The sequence below is a fragment of the Quercus lobata genome, chromosome 4 (assembly GCF_001633185.2).
Source record: "Quercus lobata isolate SW786 chromosome 4, ValleyOak3.0 Primary Assembly, whole genome shotgun sequence".
NCBI classification, from domain to species: domain Eukaryota; kingdom Viridiplantae; phylum Streptophyta; class Magnoliopsida; order Fagales; family Fagaceae; genus Quercus; species Quercus lobata.
In genome coordinates this window covers 83,030,909-83,043,776 of record NC_044907.1, presented here as the reverse complement: position 1 = coordinate 83,043,776, position 12,868 = coordinate 83,030,909, and the positions used below count along the sequence as shown (strand labels likewise).

Here is a 12,868-nt window from a genome sequence, read left to right as displayed (position 1 = left end):
TCCAGAAGCCATCGGAGAAAAGATGCATGGCCTTAGCAAAACACAAAGAAAAATGCGGCTTGAAGGGCATGAAATTCCTATCCCAAAGACCGGATTAGGTTATACTCCCGAACAACCAGCTCAGATATGGATCAAGAAAAGAAGCGATACTTCGAGTTCCCAATACATAACGGTGGAGGTTGGCGAAAGTTCAAATCAAAGAAAAGATCATTCTTCACCCCATGTCTCAGTGTTTGATCGCATCGAGACCTCGTCATCACGAATCATAGTGTTTGACAGGTTAAATACAACTTGTTTAACACCAAATCGGGGCACTCTTGCTTGTAAATCAGTTTTTGATCGACTGGGGGCAACGAAAAGGCCTATTGATAGTCAGTCTCAAAGTTCAATAAACTTTGACGTTCAAGGGAAGCAGAAAGCTAATGATGAGATCCGCAATAGCATTCCTTCACGCATGAAACGTAACTTTACCTTGGAAATCAACACTGAAGGATCACTCAAAGTCAAAAGACGAACGATTGTACATACAAGTCAGTCACCCGTCCATGATGAGGAAATTGAAGAGGTATCATCCTCGTTTCATATTACAATAGAAGAGGGTACACTGTCAGATGCTGAAGCAACCAATGAAGAGGTCGATGAAGCTCCTCTAGCCTTGGAAGATGGAGGACAAGCTACAGTTGATGAACTTAAAGAGATCAATTTAGGAACTGATGAAGAACCCCGGCCAACTTTCATCAGTGCGCTTCTTACCCCTGAAGAAGAAGAAGGATACCTCAAGCTCCTAGTAGAGTACAAAGATGTATTCGCTTGGACTTACAAGGAAATGCCTGGGCTCAATCCGAGTATTGCTCTACACCATTTGGCAATAAAGAAGGGTGTGCGCCCAGTCAAACAAGCTCAAAGACGCTTTCGGCCAGAGCTTATCCCTCAAATAGAAACCGAGGTCAATAAGCTCATTGAAGCAGGCTTCATTCGTGAAGTACAGTACCCCGAATGGATCGCTAACATTGTCCCTGTCAAAAAGAAGAATGGACAAATCCGAGTGTGCGTTGACTTTCGTGATTTGAACAATGCATGTCCCAAGGATGATTTTCCATTACCCATCACTGAGGTCATGGTTGATGCCACTACTGGTCATGAAGCTTTATCTTTCATGGATGGATCTTCGGGTTACAACCAAATTCGAATGAATCCTAAGGATGAGCAGCTTACAGCTTTCCGTACCCCTAAGGGAATTCACATTTGTGAAACTATTTTGCTTGTTTGATTAATTTCAAACTAGAAATTTAGTCGCTTACACACATATCCCACACCAAACACAAAAAATAGCTCCCTAGGCGATGTTGCATATGTTGCATATATTTGGCACATATGTCATTTTGTGTTTTTAATGTGTAGTAAATATTATTTTAATGTATATAATTGAATTATAAAACATCTGATAAATGAGATGTTGTAAAATGATGTGGTAAAATAATAAAGTAAGAATTTGGTATGATAAAATGACATAATTTTTACACCAATCGCTACGGATGCTCTTATAGTTACAATTTATATGGGACTTTATTAAACCACTTTTTAAAAGTGTACTACATTACACTTAGTTGTAGTACTCTTATTTTCGTACGTTTATTGTACTACTTATTTAATTTGTACTTAGAACATGTACTATCATTCATGGTAAGGGTGGCATTGTTCAGGGTTAATATTCCTTTATAAGTTTTTTGGGAAAAACCTAATTAAGGTGGGCATTGATCAGTTCCCTCTTCTTATTGTTTTATTTTTTATTTTTTATTTTTTTTATTTTAATTAAGTTCAGTAGCTAAGAGATGGGAAATTTAAATTCTAAAGATCTTTCTCGAAAATATCATAAAGCGTCAACCCACATCATCAACAAGATTTGATTTTTCACGAATATACAGGTACTGCAATGACTTCTTACTTTTTATTTTTATTTTTGGTAATAGAGTGATTACATGTGTAGCTTTCACGGTAGAGTGGAGGTACCTCTAGTGATTAGCCTCTTAATGGTAAAGTGGACTCCTTACGGTTGTGAGGATTGAGCTTTTAGTATATATAACATTTTTATCAAAGTTTAAGGCTACCGTTTGAAAGGATGGAATCTCGATGCGATCATCGTGATGGATATCACAAATGAGGAGATATTATTATGGTGCACTACGTGCATACCTCCATGGAAATCTTTATATATTGACTAAAGGTCTATTTTCTTTATAAAAATAAAAAAGAAAGAAAACTAAAATTATATTATTTATTTATATTAGGTTTCATTAGTTATTTAGATTCTTGGTTTTTTTATTTGGGTATATTTAAATTAAGCATAAGAATTATTACAAATATTTACATAATGCGTCGTATACAAGTTCAACATACCAAAATCTAAGAGAGTTCTTAGTTGCATCCAAATTTTTTTTTAAAGAAATCAGCTACTTGATTTCCTTTACAATAAGAAATCAGCAACTCTAAACAGGATATTGCACTCTCTAATAATAGAAGAATAATAGTTAAAACGTGTAAATCAAAAAATGTAAAACTAGTTTAGCATTAATTTTAATTTTCAAATTTTATGAATTCTAATTAACTTAATCGATAAAGTCTAAAATCTTTAAATAAAAAATGTTTAGAATTTGAATCTAACATACACTAAAAATTAATTAAAATCCGATAATAAAAGAAATTATCATGAATTGAACGTTGTTTGTTCAAATAATAAATCATCCTCGATTCTCCACAGCTCATTTTTAAAACACTCAATCAGTTGTCGTCTTACATCTTTGTATTTCTGTTCCTTACACACAAAAAAAATCAATGCTCCACATGCTCAATGATTTAACTCAGTAACACCGACAATTTGGATAACTTCGTGGCTACATCTGATTTATATTTTCAAAACATTATTGCGCGAACATACGCATGTGCTTCACATGTCTCTACAGAATTTCTTCTCATACTTTTTTTTTTTTTGACAATAATTTTTCTTCTCATACTTATCTTCTCCCTATGATCGTGCAATTGATAAGTTTTTTCTTTTTCTTTTAAACTTTTATATATTCTTTGTTTCCACACAACGGTCGATGGCTGAGATATTTTTAATTAATTAAGATTCAAAAAAGTTTTCGAACTTCTGGGGAAAGGCATTCCTACACATGGACCAAAAAAGCCATCATATGTCCTACCAGATTTGTTTTTCCTTTTTGACATAAAACTAATTCATCAACAACGTAATTTTTTTTAAAATTTAAATTTTGGAACATAGTGGCGCGCATTTTCATTGGTCCCAAATTCAGTCTGTTCTCACCTCTGTTTATTTATTTATTTTTTTGGACATGAAAAAATCTCCATTGTTGAGATTGTTTTTAGTGTACAATAAGACACTGTCAGAAATATAATTTTTTGCCATCAGACTTGACCCAAACTTTGAAACTTCCTATAAATAGATGAGCATTCTTGTAATGAAAATCCATACGTGGTGCCTATCTACATCACTTAGTTCAATTTCAGAGCTCTCAGAATTTCAAACATGGTTGAGACTCAACAATGTAGAAAAATTTTTATTTCTTTGCTGGTCTTCTGTATCTTTTATTCAATCAATGTTCTAACCGTTGAGGCAAAAACTCACTATCACGTCTGGGACGTGAAGTATACCTATAAATTTCCAGATTGCTACAAGAAGCTAGCTATAACAATCAACGGGGAGTCTCCAGGGCCTACAATCTATGCACAACAAGGAGATACAGTTGTTGTTAGGCTTACAAACACTATGTTAACTGAGAATGTTGCAGTGCATTGGCATGGAATCCGACAGGTATTGTCATTATTTACATTGTGCTTTTCATATTACTAAACTCCACTGTTGAAAACAAAGTAACAGACAAAAAAAGTTAGGACCGAACTGTTCTTAATTATTGAGATTTTGATTTCTATTTTTTATTTTTATTTTTATTGCAACTTTGTTTGTGCTTGCTTGGCTACAGTATGGAACACCTTGGCATGATGGAACTGATGGAGTTACTCAATGTGCAATTATGCCCGGAGAAACCTTGGATTACAAGTTTGTAGTTGATAGGGTAAGTCTCAAATTAGCAAACATTGCAAGAAGATCCATTCAGATTTCAGTACCAACAATTTTTTTTTTCTTCCTAACACTATGATTTTGAAAATGTAGGCTGGGACATATCTTTACCATGCGCATTATGGAATGCAAATATCAGCGGGGCTGTATGGATTCATTATTGTAAAACTACCTGATGGAGTTTCTGAGCCCTTTGCCTATGATCATGACCATACCATTCTTCTTAAAGATTGGTATCACGGTAGTACTTACGAAGAAGCCGTAGGTTTATCTTCCATTCCCTTTAAATGGGTAGGAGAACCACAGGTAACAGATTTCATCATACTACATATAAAAATAGAAATGTGGTTTCACATAAAACCATAACAATATTTCTTAATCTACTTTTCAGTCACTCTTGATAAATGGAAGAGGAAGGTTTAACTGCTCTGCTGCAGACACAGCTTCCGGAGTTTGTAATGCAACAAATTCAGATTGCTCTCCCTATTCTTTGACAGTAGTCCCTGGAAAAACGTATAGACTAAGGATTGCCAGCTTGACTTCTCTATCGGCATTGAGCTTTGAAATTGAGGTAATTTTTGATATCTTGGATTATCTCCATTTGATTACATAATGGTCCGTTTGGATTGAGCGGATGTAGAGTAGAGTAGAGTAAAGTGGAATTAATACAAAATTAGCCTATTTTCAACCACCTCTACTCTCCTCCCCTCTGTTTCCTCTTCCTTCCACTTAATCCAAACGGCCCTAAGTGTTTGTTATTTTGTCATGTGTTGGGTTTTACGTCAGATAATTATTAGGCTGAGTTAGGCTATATAAGTGATTATGAGGAACTCTGATTATAACTTGATTTGTTCCTTTGGAGCAAAATGCCATATGTGACTAGTGTATTTTTGGGTTACCACATAATTAATGTCATAAAGTTTCATAACAGACTTTCTGATCTATGCTGCAGGGCCATAACATGACTGTGGTTGAAGCGGATGGAAGCTTTGTTGAGCCATTTGTAACAAAGAACCTATACATAAATTCTGGTGAGACATACTCAGTGATAGTAAAAGCAGACCAAGACTCTAAAAGAAACTATTGGATCACAACTAATGTTGTTGGCCGAAAACCTTCAACTCCAACTGGTCTAGGCATCTTCAATTACTATCCAAATTATCACTACAAATACCCAACAACAGAACCAACCACTGGTCCTTTTTGGAATGACACGGCTTCAAAATTGGCTCAAAGCCGTGCCATCAAAGCCCACCATGACTATGTCACAGCACCGCCTCCTACATCGGATAGGGTCATTGTGCTTCTCAACACACAAAATTTGGTCAATGGTATTTACCGCTGGTCTTTAAATAATATATCACTTAGCCTTCCACTTACTCCTTTCCTTGTTTCACTAAAACATAATTTCACTGATACATTTGATCAAAACCCACCTCCGGATACTTATGATGTTGAAAATTATGACATATACAGCATAGCTGAGAATAAAAATGCCACTTCTAGTAATCCCATTTATAGTATAGACTTCAATACCACAGTGGATATTATACTTCAAAATGCAAACACTATGAGCAATGCTACAAGTGAGACACATCCGTGGCATTTGCATGGCCATGACTTTTGGATATTAGGCTATGGAGACGGTAAGTTCAATATTACAAAGGACGCAAAAAGCTATAACCTCGCAAATCCAATCATGAGGAATACTGTGCCACTATATCCGTATGGATGGACTGCTTTGAGATTTCGGGCAGATAATCCTGGAGTTTGGTTGTTCCATTGTCATATTGAGTCTCACTTCTATATGGGCATGGGAGTTGTGTTTGAAGCTGGAATAGACAAAGTGGGTACTTTGCCAAAGTCTATTATGGGCTGTGGTAAAACTAAACACATGATCAATCCTTAAGTTTTGAAGATGAGATGAGTGAATATTTTGTATTAACTAATGTGGATTAAGCCCATTTTCCTTAAACAAGCCTGTATTGTTATTCCTTCTGTGTTGTATGGTACATCCAATATTCAATTTTGGGAGGCCCCAAAACATTGTCTATTTTAATTTATCTGTTTTATTGGAAAAGAATGTGTGTGTTAGTACTTTTGCAGTATTGCTAGTTTTGTACGACTTTAAAAGCCTTTTACTCAACTTTGCCAACATTTACTTGGGCCGGATCTTACTTGATCTCAAAGTTGGGCCAATGTTCAATCCGGACTTGTGCCTCCGATTGGATACTGTTTGAAAGCTCAACTGACTGTCTTGTCTCAAGCGCATGTGATGATGTGGACAGTCGAATTATTTAGAATAAGTAAATGCTTCGTCTGAGATCTACAAACAGAAAAAAAAATTAAATAAATAAATATGTAATTCACGTGTGGCTCATACATAATAGGGAAAATAAACAATAAGAAACAATAAGGTAGTAAATTATATATCAACCACTACAATGGAACAATTACAAATGAGAGCAAAAAGTTGGTAAATGACGGAGTAGCTAAATTTGGTAAGTTCTTAGGATCACATTAATCAATCGTTGGAAGTTGATGGGCCTTTAAACACTTACACACCTCTCATAATGAAAGAGGCTACACTCTAGGAACAAACAACTTAGAATGGAAAAGAAGAGGCTTTCATTCTAGGAACACAATTAGATGGAAACGACTCACATTCTTAAATTAAGGAAGATAGAATGGAGAGGTAAGAGGAAGAGAATTCTTATTCTTTTTTCCTTAATGTTTTTTGATAGGCCAAGAATGTATTGACCCATTTGGTAACTAAATCAATTAATTAGTCAAGTGAATTAATTAGATTCAATTATATGTAATAAGGATGGTAGCACAAACAAATCATCAACTAAGTTAAATGCAGTGAAAAATAAATTTGACATAGGTAATTTGCATGGCTTCAATACTAAACTTGAAAACTTGTGTCTTGAAGTATTAAACCCATCCTAGATCTACCCAATTACAAGTAAAGTGTGTTTTGTCGAAGGATTAGCCAATTTACATCACATATGTTTCTAACACTTTTTACATATATCTTAACAATCTCCCCCTTTGGCAATCCATGACAAAACCACAACAAACAAATGAATCATGAAAGAAGTCTTAAATCACTAAACTCATAATCACTTGTTGAATTATAAAAAAAATCTAATCCTAACACAAACTCTTGAAAAACTTTGCAAGAAGAGAGTTCATGGCATAATAGATTTTCACAACCTGTCTTTCTGAAACACTTTAAACAAAACTCATCAAGGCATCTTAGTATGAAATAGAAATAAAGATAGCATACATAAAGAAACATGTGTATAAAGAGAGAAAAGAAATAACACATGAAGAGATAGGTGAAAAACAACATACATCATATATATATATATATATATATAGATGAAAATAAATACAATGTATGTCATAAATAAATGGTCACAAGACCGGTGTACAAAAAGATAATGTAACCAAAAAGAAAGAAAAGAAAAGTACATAAAATCCTTACTACATCCCTCAAGAATATATAGACACTCCCCTTAACAAAAATTATCCTATGCTAACTCTCCCTCTAAATACAAGACTACTCTCATTCAAAACTACTTCCCCTTTTTGTCATGAATGACAAAGGGTAAGTCATCGAGAGGGCATCATCTCATCATCATTGGAAGAGCTAGCATCCTCGTCCTCATCATCATCGTTAGCACCATCATCACCATCCTTATCTGCTAAAGCCTCCGTCACCATCCTCATCTGCTAAAGCCTCCGGAGAAGGAGAGGGAGAAGTGGCGAAACCACCAAGGCGAGCCTGTCATCATGCAATATGACCGACATGGGAGTTCACCTAACACAGCTCATTACTAAGAGTGTCAAGGGAAGCATCCATGCATAGAAGCTATAACATGATGGCCTTAAGATCATACCACCATCTAAGGAAGAAGGAGTGAAGGTGGAAGCAATATTAGGAGTTATAGGATCAGTTGTCTCTGTCTGTGGCTGCTTCAGTTGAAGTTGGGCCTTGCTTCGCTGAACAAAAGCTATGCTGATGGCACCCATAACAGTGTAATAAGGAGAATCAAGAATAGGGATAGAAAAATGGAGAAGGATCCGCATGATAGCCGAAGGAAAAATGAGCTTATCACAGGTTGTTGTATCCTGATAAACATCAGTGATGGAAGTGATGAAGTCAGAGGGGTAGTCAATAGAAAGATCCTCTAAGAGTGGAAACAAAAATCAAGAACGAGGTTTTGTGATAGAGTTATAGTGAGATAGTAAAGTAAGAACAAATTTCATCACCGTATTAAGGAATCTCGAACCATTTGCAAAGCCCGAGCATAGGGTATTTTGTTGCTCACCCTATAAAGAAGGTGTCTTACAGAAATGAGATAGAAGCTCATCTTTGGACATAGTCCTCAGATGCTAACAATCGGGGTAATCAGGATACGATCCCCTCGGGACATGTAGTATCTTGGATGTAAGATCCGGAGTGATTACGATATGTGTACCTCTAAATGTCGTGGCAAACTGAGGTATAGAGGTATTGATACCGTGTAAATTGGAGTAAAACTTCTGTATAAACACGATAGGGCACTTCAAGGGTATCTCACAAAGAGATTCCCATCCTTGAGTCTGAATGACTCCGGGTAGAGGAGTGTCAGAAAAGTCCAATAGAATGACATGGTGCTTTGGATGAATGCTATATTTATGAAAGTCTTCAAGGAAGTCCTGTTGGGCCTTCCCATCACAAAATCAAACGTGAAAAGGGGGAATGAGATCAGAAGAAGAAAACCTAGAACCAAGAGGGTTTTGAGCCGGAGTAGATTTACGCTTAGGTGCCATGCGTAGTTTATCCGAGAGATAGAGAGAAAGAGAAAGAGAAAATAGAACACAATCACAATCCAAAAATAGGAATGAAAGAGTACATATGCATGAATGTGTGACATGCTAAAAAAAATTGCATCATAGGTTGAAACCCAATCCAAACCTACCAACACAAAAGTTTCAATAGTCAAGCACACATCTAAATGCATGAAACATTGTTAATATGCCAGTGGAATGCAATGCATGAGCATATTACACCAAAACAACCCAACCCAACCCACAAATTTCACAAAATCCTTTAAAAACCCAAAAATTTTCAAAAACCCCAAAACCTTGGCCTAAAATGCATGAATGCATGAAAAATGAAGATTTTAGGACACTTACCAAGTGATTTGATCTTGGTAGAGGTTGAAAATGCAGTGGGTAGAGAGATTTGAGTGAGGGAGAAGTGTTTGGGGCGAGAGAAAACTGTTTCTATCAAGAGAGAGAAGAGAAAATGAAATTTGATTTCACGTTCAGCCCTTAAATAGAAATCGTAGCTCGATGGATCGAAGTATCTGTCGAGATCTGTCGAGCACTAATTCTCGACAGAAATGAATCAGTCGAGGTATTGTCAAAGATCTGTCGATAGCAAAAACAATTTGATGGATCGAGAAGCTGTCGAGAATCTATCGAGAAGAAGTCCTAAAACCTCGATGGATCTAGATTGCGATAACTTCTATTAAGAAAAGAAGAAAGAGGGGCTTGATAGAAACAAATCTGTCAAGGATCAGTCGAGAAGCCGTTGAGCTTGAAAAAAATGAGTTTTTCAAGGAGGAAAAACACAAAGAGATGAATGCAACAAGTAAGCTACTAAAACATAGAACCAATCAACATACTAAGCTCTCAAAACATCTCTCAACATATATGCAAAGCATTCAAGATCCAAAATCCAAAATTCACACACATACACGAAACAAGTCTAACCAATTTTATATTTCAAAAACAAGTTAAGACAGTTTAGTAAGCATATATTAACACATGTATTCCGTATGATGGTCAAATTACATTGTACCTGCACATGTATCAAAAGGAGCAAAGAATTTGTGTGTTGTGTGTGAAAATGTAGCAAGATTGCATAAGTGTCTCATAAAAATCAAATAAACTCACATAATGATAACTATTTGATGGGGACTATCACCATTGAGGTACATTCTATAACTCCCACATCTCCTAGAAACATGCTTGCAACCATATTTAAAATCATTTTGATTCTTTTTCTTTTTGAGCATATCATGCATGAGTATATAAGAGAGAGAGATGAAATACCCAATTATGTTACGCCAAAAACATCACAATTTTGCTATGCTAAAACACACAGATGTTATACATGATCGATGGGCTTTAGTGGTGAGATGGTTATATATGCCTTTCTCTTCGGATTTTTTAGTCTTTCTCGTTAAAAAAAGTGATATGAGTGTTAAGTATAAGAGATTACTTAATCGTACTCATCACGAACATGAGCCACAAAACTCACTTGCTTAGTTGTGCATTGAATGCTCATTTAAGCTACAAAAAATACAAAGTTTAGAAAACTTTGTGTCAATGGCCATCCAAGGAACACAAGTACCAATATACACAAACACACACTGTTTTTGTATTTTTGTGATTTTTCATTTTTTTTTTTATGAAAAACAAAATTAAACAAAAAGGAAAAAAAAAACAAAAAAAAACATGTTAAACAAAACAAAGCATAAAACTTGATTGGCTCAAAAACAAGAAAGCAAAACAGATAAGTAATGCATAACCATAAGGGGAGAGAGAGAAAAAGTGACTAAATCATTTAGAGCATTTTTCTTTCCACACCTTGGAAAAACCTTTCCTTTGAGCGAACCTTTAATTTGGTGGTGAGGGGGAAGAATTGAAATCGTTTCCTTTGAGCAAACGAGGATGGAAACTGATTCTGGTTTCCAGACGAGAGTATACTATTGCTTTGTTAAGTGGCTAGCCACTTGTAACAATTTGGATGAGTATGCCCTGAAGCTCCACAATGATGATAGAAATGCGACTTCTTCAGTTGAGACTTTTTGTTGTTAACTTTATTAGTCTTAGGGTTTCTAGTCTCTTTCTTTTCAACCTTGAGGGGTGCTCCTAAAATAGATTTGCCTTTATCTATGTTCTCACTAGCTATTTTAGTTTTAAATTCATTGTTCTCAGAATTAACATTATCAGTAGGTGAGACAAACACAATTGTACTAGAGGAGGCAATATTAGGAAAAGAGAAATCATACCCCAACCCGATTTTATCAGAAGTAGCTTTTTGAAAGCTTAGCATCTCATCAAGCTTTGTAGTGGAAGTCCTCTCCAATTGAGATTTGACTTGGAACAGTTTTGCTTCAAGCTTCTTTGTTCTTTTAGAAAAGAAGTTGTTTTCAAACCGCAGTGCACCAATGGTTTGATTGGCTTCATCAACCTTGGTAGAGAGTTCCTCTCGATCTAACTTAACATCACTTAGCTTCTTGGTGGCTGGCCTATACAATTTCTCACGCTTCTTAGAAACCTTGTAAAATTTTGCATAGACTGTATGGATGTCATCTTGATCATCAATTTTCTAAACCATAAAATCTACCAAGTCCACTTCATCATCTACTGTTTCTGTAACCCCTTTAGTAGGATCAACTATAATAGTGAAGGCATTTAAAATTCCCTCATCATCATTGTCATCTAATTCAATCTTAGGCTTGATGTCACTTAAGGTAGCAGCATGAGCCTAGCTTTTCCCAACTGACTTGAAATATGTTGGACATTCTTGTTTCATGTGTCCAAAACCTTGACATCCGAAGTACTTTGGTCTGGAGGGAATAGTGTACTGATCATCATCCTTAACATCATTCTTTCCTTTGTCTTGGCTCTTGAAATGAGAAGAACTAGATTGCTTACGGTCCTTATCAAATCCTTTCGCATTGGCATTCTTCATGAACTTCTTGAACTACCTAGTGATGTAGGATTTTATCTTGGAATCTTCATCAATAGAAGACTTGCTAGTCTCATTACTTTTGGCCTTTAATACCATGCTCTTACATTTGCTTCCTTTCCCAATTTTAGTCAAACCCAATTTGTTAGATTCTAAAGTTTAGGATTTTATGTATTTAGAACTCTAATTTGTATTGTTGGCAAACCATGATCAAAACAATGTGTTTAGAAGTGTTTAAAGCTAGCTCAAAGTTATATGTCAATGTAAAGTTGGAATTGAGTTTAATGCAGGAAGCACTGTGGCTTTCGGCCTCGCTCGATCGATCGAAGCTTAGGCTCGACCGATCGAAGCTCGGGCAGATCACTTTTCTGCAGAATTTTCCAACTCAGCCCTATTTGTTTTAAAACATTTTTAGGGTTTCTTATTTGTCTTAAGTATAAAAGGTAAACCCTAGCCACGTTTTAGTGTTGCTCATATTGCGGTTTGTGTAAATCTCTTGTGAGATCTAGAGGAGCTTTCTTTTACACAAACTTAGGGTTTTCAAGGAGGAGATATTTTCTACATCTTGATGATCAATTCAGTTGTTGCCATTAAAGCTTAAAGAATACACAAGCGGGGGTGCTTGTAGCTGGTGGGAATCCAAGAAAGAAGGAGTCCGTGGATTCGGAGCTTGCACGTAGTCGTGTCAGTAAGTTCTACTGGTTGGTAGCATTAGGAAATCAAGCGGGGGTGCTTGTAAGTCATTTTCTATGAACTTCGATTCTTTCAAGATAGTGGATTCAAGTTTACCTTGCGGATAACTAGGTCAAATCCTCCCCAGGTTTTTACCGGTTTGGTTTCCTGGGTGATCATATCGTGTATTCTTTATTTTCTGCTGCTTTGCATGATTTGATCTTTATTATTATGATAACCTAGACTTGTTTAATTGGACTAAGTAACAACTTGGCTAATTACCTAGGTTTAATCAATTGTTTAAGGGGTCTAAAAACTGTCACAATTCATAGATTTGCAAG

At 35.8% G+C, this 12,868-nt stretch overlaps 1 protein-coding gene across 2 annotated transcripts; it reads left to right on the top strand.

The window, feature by feature from the left end:
- The first annotated feature begins 1,754 nt into the window (after window positions 1-1,754).
- LOC115986936 (L-ascorbate oxidase-like) lies at window positions 1,755-6,201 on the top strand. Of its 2 annotated transcripts, XM_031110364.1 has the most exons (6): window positions 1,755-1,925; window positions 3,665-3,829; window positions 3,999-4,091; window positions 4,190-4,402; window positions 4,488-4,667; window positions 5,049-6,194. In XM_031110364.1, exons 2-6 carry the CDS (start codon window positions 3,785-3,787, stop codon window positions 6,003-6,005), a joined length of 1,488 nt encoding a protein of 495 aa, XP_030966224.1. In that variant the 5' UTR covers window positions 1,755-1,925; window positions 3,665-3,784; the 3' UTR covers window positions 6,006-6,194. The 2 variants fall into 2 exon arrangements, with proteins under 2 accessions (XP_030966224.1, XP_030966223.1); XM_031110363.1 differs by lacking the exon at window positions 1,755-1,925 and having other exon boundaries at window positions 2,993-3,829; window positions 5,049-6,201.
- Window positions 6,202-12,868: the final 6,667 nt, after the last annotated feature.